Source organism: Taurulus bubalis (assembly GCF_910589615.1).
Source record: "Taurulus bubalis genome assembly, chromosome: 5".
NCBI classification, from domain to species: Eukaryota; Metazoa; Chordata; class Actinopteri; order Perciformes; family Cottidae; genus Taurulus; species Taurulus bubalis.
Genome location: NC_136593.1, coordinates 4092417 through 4113504, shown reverse-complemented (window position 1 = coordinate 4113504; position 21088 = coordinate 4092417). Strand labels below are relative to the sequence as shown.

The following is a 21088-nucleotide window of genomic DNA, read 5'->3' as shown; positions in this document are numbered from 1 at the left end:
ACAGCTTGTCCGTCTCTCTGTTCCATCGGCTGGTGATAAACTTCATCTTTCAGCCAAAACACTCCGACAACTCCTCTCTTCTTTCCTCTCCTTTCCTTTCCTCTCCTTTCCTCTCCTTTCCTCTCCTTTCCTTTCCTTTCCTCTCCTCTCTCCTTTCCTTTCCGCTCCTTTCCTCTCCTCTCTCCTTTCCTCTCCTCTCCTTTCCTTTCCTCTCCTTTCCTTTCCTCTCCTCTCTCCTTTCCTCTATTTTCCTTTCCTTTCCTCTCCTCTCTCCTTTCCTTTCCGCTCCTTTCCTCTCCTCTCTCCTTTCCTCTCCTCTCTCCTTTCCTCTCCTTTCCTCTCCTTTCCTTTCCTCTCCTCTCTCCTTTCCTTTCCTCTCCTCACTCCTTTCCTCTTCTCTCTCCTTTCCTTTCCTCTCCTTTCCTCTCCTCTCTCCTTTCCTCTCCTTTCCTTTCCTCTCCTTTCCTTTCCTCTCCTCTCTCCTTTCCTTTCCTCTCCTCGCTCCTTTCCTCTTCTCTCTCCTTTCCTTTCCTCTCCTTTCTTTTTCTTTTCCTTTCCCTCCTCTCCTCTCTCCTCTCTCATCTCCTATCCTCTCCTTTCCTTTCCTTTCCTCTCTTCTCCATCCCTCTCCACTCCTTTCCTCTCATCTCCTCTCTTTTCCTCTCCTCTCCTTTCCTCTCATCTCCTCTCCTTCCTCTCCTATCCTTTCCTCTCTCCTTTCCTCTCATCTCCTCTCTTGTCCTCTCCACTCCTTTCCTCTCATCTCCTCTCCTTTCCTCTCTACTCCTTTCCTCTCATCTCCTCTCTTTTCCTCTCCTCTCCTCTCCTTTCCTTTCCTCTCCACTCCTTTCCTCTCCTTTCCTTTCCTCTCATCTCCTCTCTTTTCCTCTCATCTCCTTTCCTTTCCTCTCCACTCCTTTCCTCTCATCTCCTCTATTTTCCTCTCCTCTCCTCTCCTCTCCTTTCCTCTCCTATCCTTTCCTTTCCTCTCTCCTTCCTCTCCTCTCCTTCTCCTTGTCTTGTTGTTTCACCACCAATGCAAACATTTACTGATGAATCTTTACATTGAAAAAATGTCATTATGGCGGTGACCAAACTATTTCTGCCATGACTCTACTTCTCTTGATGTATTCCCTCAGTAAACATTGTAAACATGAGTTTATGTCTCAATCTCTAGTTTCAAGTCTTCTTCAATACAGCATGATGTTCATTTAGTAAATTATGGTCATTTAGAGTCAAACAGACCATAAAGCAGGGGACGCTTTAGGGCGGGGCTACGAGGTGATTGACAGGTCGCTTCTCTACGCCGTCCGCATTCAAAACATGGTCACATCCATTGCCTCCACACGGCTCTCAACATGGCGACGGTCGAGTGTTGAGCCCAGCTCTCCCTTTTCCCTCCATTGCTTCTTCCTTCTTTCCTTTCCTCCCTTCCTCCCTCACCTCACTCCTTCCACTCTGCACCCTAACAGACACCATCCTCTTTTTTTGTTTCCGTCCAAATGTTTCTCTCTCCCCCAACTCCTCTTCCTTTCTGTTTGTTTTTTGGCATGAAAAGAAATCATTTTTAAAGCGCCGGTGAAAACCTCCTTTAGGCCAAAACAGTGGAGATTCACACGGACACACTTTTCTTTAAGGCTGAGCCAAAACGGCACTCAAGAGTTTTCTGCGTTTGATTCCTCGCGTTTATTTTTGTAAAATACTGAACGCATTTCTGAAGCTTCTTTCAAAAAACTAAAGCTTTGCAAATGCTACATTTTTAATAATGCGGAACGCCGGAACGCCGAGGTCACAACGTCTTTTATTTGAACAGATTCCTTCAACTTTTGTTGTTATTCTGCAAACATTATATTAATTTAATAACAGCTGCATGTTCCAGAGTTTCTCTCCGTGAAGGTCGAAATGTTTTTGGTTTAAAACTATATAAAGTAAAAGCTTTTCTATCCTTTGTATCCGTATTGGCAACTTGGGTCAAAAATCCAAGATGGCGACGACCAAAATGGCGAACTCGAGGCTTCAAAAGCGCCGATGGGTGACGTTGACGGCGCTTTTGAAGCCTCGAGTTCGTCATTTTGGTCGTCGCCATCTTGGATTTTGTCCGTTGCCGTCCTAGTTTCTTTTGCAACAGAGAACAGGAAGTGACCATCGTCGCCCCCTGGTGGCCATTAGAGAGAATGCATGTTTTAAGACACTTCCGCGTCGGCTTCACTCGGCGGAGAGCCGAAGGAGTTACTAAACGGGTGTTGTGGACTTCAAGAAAACACCTCAATGTTGCATCATGGGAAATGCAGGAGTTTTGGAGCTTGATAGGAACTAAAGGTCAGGATATCTCTGACCCAGTTTGTTTAAGAATCTGTCTTTTGTGAGACCCTCGACTTTATGGAAGTATAATACTAAATCGCAGCGGCACCTCTTCAATACACATGCTCCTGCTGTGGGTGGATTACTGACCTCATCTTTTACGTAAAAGCATGGAAAAAAATGTGGAAAAAACAATCAAACGTGTTCGCTTGTCGGCCGCGTTGCACGAGAGAGACTGCAGGTCGGCTCCCTCCCTCTGCGGCGGCGTCTAGACAGGACGAGGCTGCGAGCCGGCCGACACTCCGTGGTTAATCTAAAGCAATTAGCTCATTTGTCATCCGCTGCCTGCTCTCCGTCTATCTGCCTCCTCTTCCTCCTCCTCCTCCTCCTCCTCCTGCTTCTGCATTCAGCTAAAGGTCACAGGCGGTCAATGCCGAGTCAGATGGCTCGGAGAGAGCAGACAGAGAGAGAGTGAGGGGGAGGGTGCAGGAGAGGAGGTAGGAGAGGGGGAAGGAACGAGTGGAGGGAAGAGGAATGGAAAGAAGTGAGCGAGGATGCTCGTGTAGGAGGCAGTGGAGGAAGCGGGTGCTGGAAGTCAATCAGAATTAGCGGCGCTTAGAGAGAGTCAAGTGTGGATAATCGGGCTAAATCCATTCGTTCATGGTTTTATTGCTTACATTTTAGACCGGAAAGATGCCCAGCTCATCACACAGTAGTTTATAACGACGAGGACTCGAGACCTTGAGCTACATGACCGAGTCTCATGTACCTTCTGCACGGTGGCGGTCGTTACAGTTAATGCACGGCAGACCGGACTGAACTCTGTGACTCGCTTCACTTTGCAGGAAGCATGGAAGGCGGTTGCAGCGTCTCCTCACACAACATCTCCCCTACGAAAGTCCAGCAATCTTCAATGTTCAATCCACTCCATAAGGTTTAAGCTGCAAGTAAAGCTGAGGAAAAGATGGTGGTTTTCTTTACTTCCTGGTTCACTATTACGCAAAGATTTTGTAGATGTTTATGAATTACATCCAGTAAGTAGGTGTATGAGAATTCATTAATTAACAGACAGAAAATCTGAGTAAATACTTTAAAAATGTGCCTTTTATCATGGCTGGTTTTCATCCCTCCTTCTTCCTGCAGCAGTGGAAGGAAAGGATGAAGAAAACTAGAGGAAAGAGAGGAAACCCGATGAGAGAAGGAGAAAGAAAAGAAAGTTCTCGAAGGACAGATGGAAAGACGTAGACATCGTAGACGGAAACGATACGGGAAGGCTGGAAGAGAAGAGAGGAAAAGACGAGGCCAGGAAAGAGAAAGAATTGAAAAATGAATGAAGGGGAGAGAAGAGAGGGAGGAGAGGAAGGAGAAAAGGGCAAGAAGGGAGAGAGAGGCTTGCTAATTCCTCCCCTCCCCCTCCTCCCTTTTCTGCTTTCTCAGTCCTGGGATGACTCGACAGTCTGGGTAGTCAGAAATAGCACAGACAGCTGTGTGTGTGTGTGTGTGTGTGTGTGTGTGTGTGTGTGTGTGTGTGTGTGTGTGTGTTTGTGTTTGCGTGTGAGAGAGAGAGAGAGAGAGAGAGAGAGAGTTATAGGTCATAGGTGCACACAATTTGCTTGCTTGCCAATTTCCATGAGAAAGGCTATAGGGGGTGAAAGGGGGGTGGGGGGGGGGCACACACACACACACACACACACACACACACACACACACCATTGACTTTGGAAGCCACGGTCATGGTGCAGCCAACAAGTGTGGGAACTTTGGTCCACAAAACTCCCACTATTGGTTTCAACAGTGGGAAAATGGAGATGGAGGCATGTGTGTGTGTGTGTGTGTGTGTGTGTGTGTGTGTGTGTGTGTGTGTGTGTGTGTGTGTGTGTGTGTCATTATCATCCCTTCCTCATGTTTCTATCCCGTCTCATATATTAAAAATAATTAATTAATATATAAATATAGTAATACTGTATTGCCATAAACACCATTACAGGCCAGCTAGAAGAAGTCAGCTGTAGCTAATGAGATTTATGAAATAAAAAATGAGACTTTTATGACAAATATCATGAGCCATTCCACATTGCATCACGAGGCATTTCCTGTATGTCAACGATGCAACAAGGACATCTTCTGATGAAACACGTAAAAAACATCTGCTGCAGTACGTTGTACATGTACCAAATATTATATATATTAAATCACTTCTCTCAGTACATAGAAGTATTCGAGGCGCAGTAACAGAGTACAACAGAGTAGTACATAGAAGTATTCGAGGCCAGTACTGGATGAGTAGAGTCGTGTCGAGGGGAAGAAGAGGCTGGAGCATTGGTCTAAAGTTAGCATGCTAATCCAGGGAGCTCCCATGTTAAACGCTCCCTCTGGTAAGCGCAGTATACGCCTCGGGCTTTTATTGTGAAAGGTTCAAAAAATAAAACGGAAGTGAGCTCTTCTCACATTAAATGTGTTACTTTCACGGCAAAAAAAGTTTTTTTTCTCGTCTTTTTCCTTGAGCGCAATGCATGATGGGAGATAGAGTTCAATAATATTGAACGCTTCAGCGTCATCTTTGGCCTTTTCTAAACATTTTGATCCCGCCGGGAATTTAGGAAGCGAACTAGCTACAAGTTAGCTTGCTGACAGCAACGCCGCTGACCATTCTTAATAATAATAATTTTAAAGAAGCGAGATAAAAAAAAGTATTAATATGTTTTATCTACTCCTCGATACATTTCTATATATTTGTAGTAGCTGGTCACAATATTCAGCAAAAAATTCTTGTGTTGCAACTTTTCTCCTCTTTTATTTCGGCTTACACTAAAACGAAATAAAAAACAACAACATCAAATGCATGAAGCAGACCACCGCGCCTGAATGACACGTAGCCAAACCGAGAGAGAGCGTTTGATCGCTGGCGTTATTTCCGTGTTTTAAAGTCGCCACAAGCAGCCGTCTGGCTGTGAGAATGAAACACACAACCAGGAGGTGGAAGTGTGGTTGTGTGGAAGTGTGTGGACATCGCAAACACCGGTAACGTGGAGACGGGACACACAGCGACGCGTCTAGTGGAGTAGACACACACGGCCATTAATGTTAACAATGGAAAGAGTGAGAGTGAGTAAAGTCCAACAGAAATCACTCAGGAGCCACACACACACACACACACACACACACACACACACACTGATCCTCTGTGTACGAGCTGACCTGCAGAGCGTACTGTCTGAAACATATGAAAATCAAACCTCATTATCAGGTGCTTGTCTGGCTCGCTCAGTGTGTGTGTGTGTGTGTGTGTGTGTGTGTGTGTGTGTGTGTGTGTGTGTGTGTGTGTGTGTGTGTGTGTGTGTGTGTGCGATGCTCATTAGAATTCTAGCCAGAAGGAGCTAGACTACCCCTGTCGTCTCGCACCCCCGCACACACACACACTCGGTTTTCCGCACGCACACACACACACACGCACACACACACACACACACACACACACACACAGACGCACACTGTTCATTTGAATGTGAAAGAAAAGAGGGAAGTCAGACGGAGTCGCGCAGGGCAGGTCACATGCAGAGGGCTGTGTGTGTGTGTGTGTGTGTGTGTGTGTGTATGTGTGTGTGTGTGTGTGTGTGTGTGTGAGATGGCTGTGATCCAAATTGATACTAGACATAACAATAATCATGAACTGTCTGCAGTGGAGGGTGTGTATGTAGCACATCAGAGAGGTAACCGGTTAAATCCCCGCAGTGACAAACACTGCCAACGTGCCCTTGAGCCAAAGCGTTTCAATCTAAAAAACTATATCACAATAATATACATCACAATAAGCATCAATACTTTTACATTTTCGAAGAAAAAAAAACAATCTGTATGACATACGGCCGAGGAGACGGAATGGACTATAATGTCAGACGACTTCTCAAGAACTTTTTCATTGACGACAGAAAACTGAATTAAACCGCCGATCGTGTAAAACCGATCCTCCCGAAGCTCACTTAATAGTTGAAGGTTGTTTTTTTTCGAGCAGAATGTGCATTACAGAAAGCAGAAAGTCATTTTCTGAACCTCCCTGCATGTTTATGGGCGAGCATTAACGGCGCTTCAGTGGTTACGACCGCTGAGACGACGGGAACCGGCTCTAAAAAACACATCCGAGGACAAATCTATGTGTTAGATAGAGTGTGAGATCAAGCCTGCAGAGGAAGGGGATGTTTGTGCGTGTGTGTGTGTGTGTGTGTGTGTGTGTGTGTGTGTGTGCCAGACATGATGTCCCTGTCCAAATAGAGTTTTTCTACTAAACCAAAACCAGCTCTGCCGGTCCTTACACAAACAAACACACACACACACACACACACCTGGCTAGACACAACAATGTCTGAATGCTTTGAATGTCTGACCCTGTGTGCGTGGGTGTGTGTGTGTGTGTGTGTGTGTGTGGGCGTGTGTGTCTGGGAAAGTCAATTCATTACCATTAATAAACAATGGTAATGAATTGAAAGCACGTCTCACTGTGGCTACATTTTACATGAATGTGTGTGCGGAAAAAATGGGTCAATATTATGAATAATGCTAATGTATCACACGGACATCTAGGGTTCATTGCGTGTGTGTGTGTGTGTGTGTGTGTGTGTGTGTGTGTCAGGCTGTGGTCTCAGCTCTTACCAACCGCCTCGTATCGAGCTGAAATCGGTCAGCCGGCTCCGATGCGCCACAGTACACCCGCACCGGCGGTCTGAGACCAGCGGGCGAAGGAAGTGGAACGCCGAGCCGCTAAAGGGGGCCGACGTTTCACTGGAGACTTGAACGCATCAGGTGGACACGGTCATAAGGTGGATCTCTAGTCTCTAAATGACCTGCTGTTTGTGTGTTGTCATCATCAGTTCATTTTCGGTTTATTTCGGTTCGACGTCGAGTGGTATCTTGTGTAAAATAACAAATAAAAAAATAAAAATATTCTATGAGACGGGTTGATTTACCTGAAGGATAAAACATCTGCTGAGTTACAGAAGTCTCCTTCCCATGCACGTCTATGGGGAAACTGCTTTTGGGCATCACCTATGGGTGATGTCACGGAGGCCACGCCCCCGTCTCATACAAGTGGACATCGCTTCACTTTAAAAGGACACAAAAAAAGGTCGAGGAGAAGTTTAAGACTTCTTCAGCACACACTATTATCAATATTTCAATAGTTTATATGATTTTAATTTGTCCACTGGACAATGACTTCCTCTGCCCTTGAGCAAGACACGGAAGCTTCACCGGCCTCACCGGAGCCGCCGACAAGTGGAAACACCTGGACCTGAATAGAGCTTTTCTTCCACGCTCACATCCTCCGCGTGAATCAACTCGCCCTCTCTCTCGTGTGTGTGTGTGTGTGTGTGTGTGTGTGTGTGTGTGTGTGTGTGTGTGTGAGAGAAAGATAACCACAGCTTCAGACGAAACAAAAATGTCTGCAGACACCCAAACGAGATCACAGTGACAAAGCCGCTCAAACGAAGTGTAGGGAGGAAAGTTTTTTCTTTTTTTTATGGGAAAAAGACAGAACAAAAACGAGGGTGTGTGTGTGTGTGTGTGTGTGTGTATGGGGGGGGGGGGGGGAGGTAAAACACATTTAACCGTCTGGGTATTTCGTGTTGGAATTTTTCGGCGGTTTGCATCGCAAAAAAAAAACAGAATTCCTGCTGGCCAGAAAGAAAGAAAAAAGGCCTCTTGAGTCAACGTTTATCACATGTGACGTCTGGCAGGGGAGGAAACACAACACACACACACACACACACACACACACACACACACCTGGAAAGTCTGTTTCTCGTTCCCGTCTCCTGACATTCCCGTGAACTCGACTTCACGGCTGACAGCGACTTAAGCCGTCAACATTTCTTTCCAGCATCGGTGTCAGAAATGTTTACCATGAGTGGAGCCGCGGTTGAGTAATGAAGGCGTAATGGATGGATGGTAAACAAGCTGTGGGCCGCAAAACGATATGGGCCTCATATATATATGTATATGTGTGTGTGTGTGTGTGTGTGTGTGTGTGTGCCAGCTGGCAGGGCCTACCCGCCCTGCGCTGGACGAGGTGTGGGAGGCTGTTGGATACATTGCGGGCAGCGTTTGCGTTTCGGATGTTGCCAAGAATCTGTCAGCTCAGGTGTGACGGGAGCTTTTATTATTTCTTTTTTTTTTATTCATTCAACTCGTTGGCTCGGAGATCACTTCCTGCCACAAGACTTTGTCCGTGCGTGTACCCGTTCATGTTGGAGGCAGGGGAAGAAGAAAAGGAGAAAAGCGGCCCTTTTTAAGATCTTTGAACTGTACAAAGGGAGAGAAAAATGTCCCTGCGTATCTTCCTCTTCTGCAGACTCTCAAAGAGAAATGAGAAGCCTTTTGTCTTTGTCAAGGCCGTGCGGTTGAATGGGATCGGAACTTTTGAGAGGAGGCGGAGTCTGATGCCGTGATGATGCAACCTTGAGCAGACACCTGAATGAACATCTTTTTGTTCCGGTACATTCTGCCTTTTTTTGGCCGATCCTCATCCTCCTCCTCATCATCAGTTCTCACGCTTCCTCGCGCTCACAAAGACTTTAACGGAGTCATAATTAATACGTTGAGGTGAAGTATCCGCATATGCTCTAAGCTCCATTATTATAGATTTTTTTCCCAATATATTTATTCTCCTTTTAGCTCTGTTGGTTGTATCAAGGACCGTTGTAGCCCTGTAAGCCCTAACCCTAATAACCCCAACCCCTAAACCTATTTATTGTTTGAGTTGTGTTTAGAGGTTGTACATCGGGATTATATATTATTGTAGCCCTGATTTTTATGTTTAATTTGATACCTAACATGTTTGTTTTTTTTGGTGGGGGAGGGATTTATACCATTGATTTTCCTGATATATAGGGCTTAACAGTTTAATCGCCACGACCGCTGTGCAGAAACATCCACTACATTCCTCCTCAGAGCACAATGAGCGACATCTTTGTTTCTCGGACTAATTCACCATTTGGTCCGCAAGATGTCAGAAGAACTGCCGCTCACAGGTTTCCCAGAGGCCGGACACTTTAAAGTCAAACAGCCCGAAACGCAACGCTGCTCCACTGCGAGCGGCCGGACGTCAACCATTCAAACACGTGAGAAACACGTGAGAAACACGTGAGAAACACGTGAGAAACACGCCAATGGAGTGAAAAAGATGCAAATGTTGTGGTCCCAGCTGTTTCCTGCGGGCCAGAGGGCAAAGTGAGGCAGACGCAGTCCTCCGTACAAGTCTGTGTGTGTGTGTGTGTGTGTGTGTGTGTGTGTGTGTGTGTGTGTGTGTGTGTGTGTGTGTGTCGGGGGGGTCAAGCCCACGGTCATGGACGAGCATGTCGGGTGCCGGGGGTCTGAAGCGTCTCTTGTCTAGACGCGGCCTCACACTCGAGTGACGTCGTCTGGTCGTGTGAGGCTGCGCGTTTATTAAAAGAACAATACGTGCGTGTCGCTGTGCGAGGAACGTTCCGGCATTACTCTCGTATGCACGTCCAAAGAAAATCAGATTTTCCGCCACGACGTGCAGCTTCGCACACTCAACACTGCTGTGCGTTTGTAATAACGCAGCTCTGAGCAGAGTCGAGATCGATAGTTTAAACTCTACAATGCAGACATTTTATAGTTTTTTCTTACATCGTAAATCAGGATTATCCTTTAACTTTTGACAATATTTTCATTCAAGAAAATATCTGTCCCACCAGATATTCATCCAGCAAAAAAACAACTAATAAAAAATTATTTAGCCCCGGTACATGAAGCTCATATTCAGCACAGAGACCTTTTCCAGCACTGAGTTTGAAACATGCAGGGTCACATTTTGGGGAACCTGCAGAGGTGCTTTTAGTTGTTTTAACAAACTAAACCATGAAGATGAGGCTTATCGAAAGCAAAGAGAAGTCAAATTATTACCAAACAATGCAGATCAACATGCAGCCTTTCCGCCCCTCCCCCTCCCTGCCTTCTCTTGACCTGACCCCTGACCTTTGCTCTCCCAGACATGCCTCACCCCGCCCGCCACCTTTCTCGCCGCAGATGCACCCGGCAACGTTGGTTTCATATGCAAACTAAAAGCCCGCATAAACACAACAAGCATTTGCATACATACATCTGAAAACCTAAATTAGTAATCGCAAATTATGTGCGATAGATATGAGCAGAGGCCGACTCACTCATGCCGGAGAACGGCTTCCTATTCCTCGTCACACAGGATGTCGTCATAAGGCAGGTGCATACAAACATAATATTTTTTTTATAAATAAATATATATTTATTTATACATATATATGTGTATATATATATTTGTATATATATATATGTATTTTTTTTATTTATTTATACATTGATATGTGTATATATATTTTTTTATTTATACATATATATGTGTATATATATATATTTATTAATTAATATATATGTATATTATATATATAAATAAATATATATATAAATAAATACAAATAAAAGAATATATAAATATATATGTGTATATATAAACATATATATATATAAATAAATATATGTGTATATATACATATAAATAAATATGTATATAAATATCTCTATATATATGTGTTTTTAAAGGGTGAATATTGTCAAGAATCCCCCTCTGTACAGGAGTTGTTTCTCAAGTGTGTGTGCGTGTGTTTTCTTCTTTTTTGTGGTTGTATAATATGTGCCTTCAAGCAGCTAAAAAGAGAAACCAAAAGCAAAACAACTACAAGAGTGAGATGAACTCCTCCATTTTTCTTTTTAGACGTTTCTATCCAGTGAACTAAAGCTGGAAATAGGTGAATATATTTGCTTACAAAATAAAGAAATGAAGAAATCTGTTATCCAAATAGCGGTACATCAAATAATTGATTGTTTCAATTCTAATTAAAATTCATCAATAATAGTGCAGCTTTTCCCAGTTAAACATATCAAAGTACACCAATTCTGTTTTCCAGCAGACGACTTGACATTCACGATCTCTTCCACCCTGGACCTTACAGGGTAAACGACAGTAATCAACAAAAGTCAGTTGTTAATGTGAACATTTGGAAACGAGACAATCCTCCGGCAACGTCCCCCCACCGGGGCCAGACTAATTAATGAAAGACGAGATTGTTTAGGTTGTTTTGCGCGACGTAAATAGACAACAATTGAAGTATTTAGAAGAACCAGACCAATTAATAAAAAACAAGAGACCGTCTTTTACCACGTAGTGGCATGACACTGTGTGCGTATAGCAGGCAGACAGTCATCGCCTTTATTTATAGCGCTGCCTCTCGGGCCCGTGACGGCCTCTGTGTGGATTTATTCACAGACGTACAGGGCCCGCTCACTTCAGACTAATTAATGGGACAACGTGGGTGCAACAGACTACAAGGGCCTCCGCTGAACACTGTCTTGTATGCAGATGATATGCAGAGAGCACAGACACACACACACACAACCCCCAAAGTGACGGTGACCTTGACCCGCAGACGCACGCACTGCTGCATGCATCTACATATATGCATATGACGGTGATTTCTTCTTCAGGTTTCTGTGTGTGGCGTTATTGGTGTCTAGACCGAGAAACAATGAACAGCTGAGAGGTTGAATGTGAGGCATGAAGGAAGGAAAGGAGAGGGAGAAGGAAAGGGAGCAAGGGAGAAGGACGTGAGCGAGGAAGGAAGGAGATGAGCAAGGAGCTTAACCCTTTAAGCCCACACCCAAACCCTAACCCCTAATCCTATTTATTGTTTGAGTTGTGTTTAGAGGTTGTACATCGGGTTTATATATTATTGTAGCCTTGATTTTTATGTTTAATTTGATACATAACATGCTTTTTTGGGGGGGGGGGCAGGGATTTATACCATGATTTTTTTCTTGATTTTCCTGATATAAAAGGCTCAACTTAAAAAAAAGGAAAAGATGGTAGAAAGACATTAGAGGCAGCAGAAACTTGAGTATAGAGTTGCATTCAAGTGTCTTTGAGTATAATTTATATAAATTAAATGCATTATTATTATTATTATTACTATATATGGCGGGGTTGTTATCCTTGTTCTGCATTCCAATTTAAAATGTCTCTTTTAATATGTGGACCGTTTATTGACATAGAAACTGAACTTTGTTTCTGATAAATCTGCTATTTTTCCGTCAGTTTGGCGTCGTTGGCGGTTCTAAATAACTACAATACCCATGAGCCTTCAAAACAACAAAACGAACCACCGTAGTTGCTGAATAAATTCTAAAGTTGGCCAAGAATGTTAAAGCTACTACGAGAAATGCTAACGTTGCGTTGACTCTGGCGGCCCCTGTGGACAAAGACGGTAGTGTTTTCCAAGCACCAGAGTCCCTTTAGAAAACCTCGTTTTACTGGTGTCTGACAAGCCTGGCCCTCTCAGCCCTGGTCCTGGTCCTGGTCCTGGTCCTGGTCCTGTTCCTGGTCCTGGTCCTGGTCCTGGTCCTGTTCCTGGTCCTGGTCCTGGTCATGGTCCTGGTTGTGAACTCATTAACAGCTGCTACCGACGTGCTCTTGAGCATCGGCCTCCAGTGAGACCGTGTCTGTACTGGGCCGCTCCCAGTGTCGCGCGGCACATGAAACTAAGACGGCGGCTGAGTCGACTTTCGGCGGATGAACAATATCTTTCTGGGACAAATTAATGTGTGTTCATCTCATGCGAGGATTAAAGCGCTTCTGGCTCTGGGATGACGATGCCAGCTGTCAATCAAAAAAAAAGGCAACACAAAAGGCCGAGCTTGATCTACACTGGCTTTTTGTCAACACACATTTTATCTCCCGCTCTTCTTCACCGCAAGAAAAGGCAAAAGTAGAACAGATTAATTTTTTTTCTATATATATATATATATATATATATATATATATAATTTTACAAATCCTCAACTGACTATCACAACATCACATGCAGCACATACACACAGACAGGAAATGAACAGACACACGCAGGCGGACACGTGCGCGCGCACACGCACACGCACGGAGGCAGCCAGACAGAGAGGGGTTTACATAATAAGTCTAGGAGGGCCGCCAGAACAGACTCCATCATTTCATTTCCATGATTCACTGAGTGAGCGAGAGAAAGGGAGACGCGTCGAGAGGAGGGAAGTAAAGAAAACCCCAAATCAATGAGAAGTAAAAGGCGAGAAGCACAAACTGTTGAAACAATACGACGGGATCGAACTCTCGATGTCGCGTGGATTTGTGGAAAACGTCTCTCCTTTAAATAAACACAAGCGATGGAGCGTTAATGTGCTTATCTGTGTTTTCAGCTCGAGTGCTTCCGGTTCTTTCTACTTCAGATTGCAGATTTGGATTCATGCAACATGTAATCAACAAATAAATGTATTATCATGCAACGACCCAGCAGTAAATATTAAAGCTGTCATGTAAGCTGCCATCTACAGCATTAAAGCAATGAACACTTTTGCATTACTATAATTCAGTAATATAATATAATATTCCTTATATACAATATCATTATTATTATTATGAAATGGGTCATTCTGCATAAGGAGCGCTTTTACTTTCTGTATAAGTACATTTCGATGCGACTGATTTTTATTTTTACGTTATGGTTTAACACAGTGGTTCTCAAATGGGGGTGCGTGAGATTTAAAATATATATATGTAAAAGTAACATCCATTCAAAAATCCTAAATAAATATTTCATAAAATATAAGTGTAACAGACCACTGGTGTAACGGACCACTGGTGTAACAGACCACTGGTGTAACGGACCACTGGTGTAACAGACCACTGGTGTAACAGACCACTGGTGTAACAGACCACTGGTGTAACAGACCACTGGTGTAACAGACTACTGGTGTAACGGACCACTGGTGTAACGGACCACTGGTGTAACAGACCACTGGTGTAACGGACCACTGGTGTAACGGACCACTGGTGTAACAGACTACTGGTGTAACGGACCACTGGTGTAACGGACCACTGGTGTAACAGACTACTGGTGTAACAGACCACTGGTGTAACAGACCGCAGTTGACGGTGCGAATCCCTCCCAGGTTTGACATCAACGTTAACGACACACTAAATACACTTTAACCATGAAAGTGTGAAAAATAAAGTTTCATCGCCGATCAATATTGTAACAATATGCACTGGAGGGGCGTCGTTAATGCTTTCTGGTCGCCGACATCGTTATAACGCTACATTGTACACAACAAATCCATGAATCCACTAACGGTGGAAGCAGCGTTGCTAACGACGAACATACGGAGGTTCCATTTAGCTACGTTGTGATGGCTTTTCTTATTAACAGAAGGTCCATTATGATGGTATCATGATGTGTTCAAGTGTCATTTAGTCAAATGTTTTCACAGCAACATAAAATGGATATTAGAGAGGAAGTTATGACCTGCTTAACTTCATAACACCAGCTCTTAGCAGCTTATAGTACATCATTAAAACTATTAATGTCAAGATTATTTTCCTAATCATTTCAATAATGTGAATTACCCGCTGTATATATACGCTGACATCAGGGCGGTTTTAATGAATGTTTGGGGTGGTGGTGAAAAAAGAATAAGCAACAAAAAGCATCTGTATGGGTCGACATGGCTCCTCAACAACCGTCATTCAGTATCAGAACCTTTTTTTGTTTCTGCTGATCCGATCCGCGACACAAAACCGTGACTATGTTGCCTCACCGACACTCATCTATCGATAGATCCCAAACATTTTACCAAAATAAACTGACAATAATGACACAAAAAGAGCCGGATAAACAAGGAAACTCAGCTTCCAACGCTGTTCAGTGTGCCTGAACGTCTCCTCGACTCGTTGGGTTTCTTTCCATTGTTGTGTCTCCCTGAGAAGCAGCGCATTCATAGTGGAGGGAAAAAGTTGCTCGTTCTGGTGAGCGATCAAAGACAAAGTTGCATGCAGGTTGCCTCAGGATGTATAGCGCTGCGCCGCAGACACGCCGCCGAAAAGTGGAACTGTATAAAAAAAAGAAAAGGGATGCTGTTCTTGTTTTTCCCACTGATTAGTGAACAGCGTCTCTGGGTCACATGGGATCCGCAGCGTGAGCGGCATGTGTGTACAGCGATGTTTGTGACACATGACGGGGACAGATGACACGCGGTTATCACAAAGGAAGAAGAAGAAGAAGGAAGAGGGACTTTATATTGTATTTTTCAAGCTAAAAATAAAGTAAATATTGTTGACTGTCCTATTGAACATGAACTGGAGGTGGATGATATGTTCTCTGACAAAAGAAATCATCTTTTATTTATCACAGTCGCCAAATTGCTCATGTAATTCTGCCTCAACCTCAATAGCTGTTTCCATTGTATGTGGTTTGGGTTGATAAAACACCTGAAAGTACCTCAGGTGAAGCCGGGCACTGACCTTCACTGGTGCTCCACCAGCTGTGATTAATTAACGCTAACGCCCTGTGTCACATGCCAAGAGGCCTCAGTGAAGCTCGGCTTGTTTGTGAGGAGGACAAAATAAATAAATAAAGCTTTATATATTTTACTCCTCTCTTCATTTGCAGGTTGCAACAAAAAAAAACTACAATCTCAACCGAGCTTTCCCTAAGCCCCGCCCAGAGCTGACGCGGAGCCCACACTGTCACTAACTGCACTCACTGATTACATATCTAAACTCATTTCAGAGAGAGGAGCGGACAGAAAGGTCTCACAATGGCGTATCCAGAGCCGTCAAAAAGCAGGTTAAAAAGGTGGATTAAGGAACTACAAAACACTTGGAACCTTTTCAATTGAATCTTTAAGTTTGAGCAGTTTTTTATGGAAGCCTGTTTGCTAACACAACAAAAAAAAAAGGAAAAAAGTCGCAATTTTGAGATAATAAAGTCAAAATTATGAGACCTGACCCCCATAGGAAGCTAGATGATTGTTTCACAGCTACACAGGTCATGAGACCTTCACTGACCTCCTGTTAATTTCACTTAATGTCGACTTTATTACCTCATAACTTTGTTTTTTTTGTGGCGGAAACGGGCTTCCATAGGTTTTAACTTAAATTAGTTCAGATAACATTAAAAAACAATCAAACCCAGATGCAGTAGAGGTTTCTGTGTTTTGCTCGTGGGCACACGGGTTGTTGCAGGAATCGAACCTGTGACGAGACAACTACAGGAATGTGTGCTCACCAGAAGAAAGAAAAGCCCAGTCACAGCGTGTTCTCCCTGTGTCTCCCACCCTGTCCACTTCAGGAACACTCTGACTCTTTTCCTCGAATTCAATTATCAAAATAAATACCGCTACCCTCCAGCTGAACTCACACACACACACACACACACACACACGGTCAGACAACATTTATGTTGGCGACAGAGGCAGACTGTGGAGGTGTTGTGACTGCCAGACATGTAGCAACAAATGTACAGGGAAACCAAGCTGCTGGTATGGAGCAATTCTTATGAACTGATACCAGCGATGACTTCACTCACACACACACACACACACACACACACACACACACACACACACGCACACACGGCCAGCCCGTGAGTAATGCTGATGTCATGTGCTTTGACTAGCAATGTCTGCCGCTCAGAAGAACAGATGTGTTTTTGCATACGTGTGTGTGTCTCTTTCATGCCAGAGGGGGTGTAGCAGGTACGTGTCCTGCGTCACGGGTCCAGGTGAGGGGCGGCGTGCGGGACAGAGAGGCGCGACGGCGACGCCGAGACTCTCGATGGAGACGTAGCGTGCTGCCCGGGAACACGTCTTGGCCGTCTGAATACTTTGAAGTATTTGAATGCTTTTTAATCCAGCTGTTGCAGGTGCAAGGGATGGGGTTTTAATTTGAGTTGCCTGTCCACACTAATATTAAAACATACCAGCCTCCATGTACCCCATATTTTATTTTTTACTGTTTTTTTATTTAGTACTTGTATTTTATTTCATATTGCAATGTATTTATTTTATATTGCTATGTATTTATTTTATTTTATTTAGTACTGGTATTTGACTTTATATTGGTACTTATTTATTTTATATTGGTATTTATGTATTTATTTATTGTATTTTATTAATTGTTATTTATTTTTCAAATCTTTTTCAAGGAGATATGCTGGGACAACATTCCAAGAAAATATATATATGTAGTTTAATTTGACCATATATATATATTTGATTTCCTGAAAAAAATAAATAAATAAATAAATAAAGCTCATGAAGATAAACAAAGAGAATAGAGTGACCTTTACAGGACTAGTTGTGTTGCTATCTTGCTTTAGCTAAGTGCCACATTTGTAGCTATTTTGCTTTCTGGTTTTCTAGATTAGAAATGCTGATTGCAGATAACTCTTATTTGCCCCAGCTTTGTTCCTTCGTGTTTGTTGTTACTCATGCTTCATATCATATCAGATGTCAGTTGTACAATGAGAGCCTTTCCCACCCAGACATGGACGTATTTCTTAACATATTCTCAAGTAACGACCATGGGAGACCCTGGCTTTGTTATTCTCCCCCCCACCGCGTCTGCGTCGTCCTTTGATCGCCACATCTCGAGTGCATAACGTGGATTATCCCGTGTTGTACTTTCCTCCTCCGTGTCTTTCATCTTCCCGTCACACTCCGCTGCATAACGTCCCGTACGGCCGGTGCCTCTAAACATAATCCTGCTTCCATGCACATAAACAGGCCGATGCATCATTAGTCTCCGCCTCGCAACCCACCGGCTTTCCACATCGACTCCGACATAATCTTCAATGCACGTTTTTCCCGCTTTTTATCCCGGCGTCTGTGTTTTTGTTTCTTTTGGCCGACATCTTGTTTCCTTCTTTTTTTTTCTCCCTAAGTTTCGACATACTCTCTTCCCTCCCTGCTCCGTATTCCGCAGTCCTCGCCCTCGCTCCCCTCCTTTGGTTTATCTGTTTCCCTCCCTCTGTCTTCCAGACTAAACATCATGTCTGCTCTCAGACAGAGGAATTGTGTGTGTGTGTGTGTGTGTGTGTGTGTGTGTGTGTCTGCATTCTTATCTTGTTCCACCTGTTTAGATCCATGCGGACCCACTAAAGTGTACATTTGGTACATCTGGCAGGTCTTAGCGAGCGTCTGCTTGGGACGAATGCCATTTCCAGCGTAGCTGCGTGGTAAATTAATGACTGGTGACACCGGCATGAACCCGTCGCACACACACACACACACACACACACACACACACACACACACACGGTCGGGGGCTCACATTAGTCACCGTGTTCTCAGCGATGTTTTCTTCCAAATCTAAAAACTGGAAAATCACAATGAGCCTTCAAAGTCGCTCCTTCAACCATCCGACATGAAAAACCTGTTTCTAAATAAATCTCAGGTAAAAAGAATCATCGATTAATGGCGTGGTGCATGAAATGTTATATAAAAGGTTGGATTGTGTGACTTAACGCTCCAAAACGTGAATATTTTCAGTTGAGAGCGATGAAGAAGAGTCAATTCCTGATTAGCGACTATCATGACGAGTATTCCTGCAGACTTCAGGGACAAGACGTTTTAATTCAACACATTGAACTGGGGAAGGGAGACATGTTTTGCTGACTTTTTTTCTGACATGTGTATGTCTTGTCCAAACAGTTGCATCTCACACACGCACGCACGCACACACACACACACACACACACACACACACACACACACACACACACACACACACACACACACACACACACACAGCTTTCAGCATTAGGACTGTATACCTGCCAGCATTGGTGTCCCCAGTGGGACTAGAACCCCTAACCGCTCACCAAAAAAAATAAAAAAGCCACACAATATATACATACATATGTTTATATATATAATATATATATATATATATATTATATATACATACATATTGCGCACATATATATATATATGTTTATATTTATATATGGATGGATGTATATATATCCATATAATCCATATACATCCATATATAAATACATATATATATAAATATAAACACACACATATATATATACAAACATACTGTGCACATATATATGTATATATTTATATATATATATATATATATATATATATATATATATATATACATATACATCCATATATATTTTTTATATAAATGGATGTATATGCATATGGATCTATGGATGTATATGTATATATAATATATATATACATACATATACATCCATATATATATATATATATATATACATCCATATATATTTTTATATATATATGGATGTATATGTATATGGATCTATGGATGTATATGTATGTATATATATTGTATATATGCATACATATACATCCATATATATATATATATATATATATATATATATATATATATATATATATATATATATATATATATATATATTGTTTATATATATATGGATGTATATATATATATATATATATATATATATATATATATATATATATATATATATATATATATATATATATATGGATGTATATGTATGCATATATATTATATATACATACATATACATCCATATATATATACATCCATATATATATAAACATATTGTGCACACACACATAAACACAGGGATTTCCCGGATACGACCACACACACGAACACGCGCGCGCCCGGGCACACACAAGCGCACACACGCGCGCGCGCGCGCGCGCACGCCGGCAGACGGCTAGACAGACGTCTGGCTTCGCTTTGCTCGAATGACGAAGCGGCGACAAAACTTCCAGCTCCCACCCGAGCAAACCCTCCTCCTCCTCCGCTATCCGGCTCGCAATGTCCTCCGTGGCAACTTCCTGGTACTTTGAACACATTCAGACGGAGTATTTATATTTATTTCATTTTAGTTTTCCCGGTGAAAACCCCCGGTAAGGGCTTCTTTTCTCTCTCCCCTAAATGTAGCGAGCGAGACAAGATCAAACGCAGACACCGCCAAAGGTTCTGCAGCCCAAAGCACACTGAAGTCTGAGAAACTGAGCTTTTCACAACTGGGTCTAAAGCAAAAAGAGCCGTGAAGACGAAGAGAGCCAAACCAAAAGGTTGATTCCCTCCCGGCTCTGCGGAAGAGACGGGACGCTCTGCGGTTTTGGTTCAAGTTCAAAATCCAGCCCTAATAATCACTGACGGGTTTTCCAAATCCAGCCTTATGAATCACAAATAATATATGTATATATATATATATATATATATTTAACGGGGTTTCTCGGAGGAGGAGGAGAAGCCATCGTCTTTTAAAATCAAGCTGACGTTCGCGATTCAGCGAACTTGACGTTACAGTTTTTTACAGGGAAAAGGAGAAAACTTGACACACAATAATCAACACGGAATACATTCAAAATGACAGTGAGGTTAAATTTTTTTTTTTTTTAAAAAGAAAGCCAGACAGCAAGAACATAAAAAAAAGTAATGTAATAGAGTTACTTACTGATTTCCATGCTCTGGAGGGACGTGAAGCGCTTGCAGTTACAAGTACAGGAGACATTGGCGGAGGTGGAGTTTAAAACACCCATCAAGTTCAACATTTAAAGCCTCCTAAAACCAGACATTAATACTCCAGACGAGGAAGACTACGGGGGTGTGTGTGTGTGTGTGAGGGAGAGAGGGGGAGGCTGGAGAAGAGAAAGCGGTCGGAAGAAGGAGAGGAACACACATACGCACGTTCGCACCAAACTCCCCCCGAAAAATTCTCCCTTTTTCGCTTTTCTCCCCAGCCTCCTCTGCTTCCCCTCCGAGCCGCCCGTCCTCCTCCCCGTCTCGGTTCTCTCCTCCTCCTCCTCCTCTCTTCGGCTTTCCCCTCCTCTTCCTCCGAAATGTGTCTGTCTCTCTGTCCGCCGGCGCGCCGCTGGAGTG

The 21088-nt window shown here is 43.1% G+C and overlaps 1 protein-coding gene across 1 annotated transcript in view; it reads right to left on the bottom strand.

Annotated features, from left to right (window-relative positions):
• pmepa1 (prostate transmembrane protein, androgen induced 1) overlaps window positions 1-20760 on the bottom strand; it is a gene marked incomplete at both ends in the record, with an annotated part of 28807 nt that extends 8047 nt beyond the window's left edge. The window contains one exon of the mRNA XM_079218876.1: window positions 20664-20760. Within this exon, the coding sequence (XP_079075002.1) occupies window positions 20664-20760 (97 nt within the window). The remainder of the gene's footprint in view (window positions 1-20663) is intronic.
• Window positions 20761-21088: the final 328 nt, after the last annotated feature.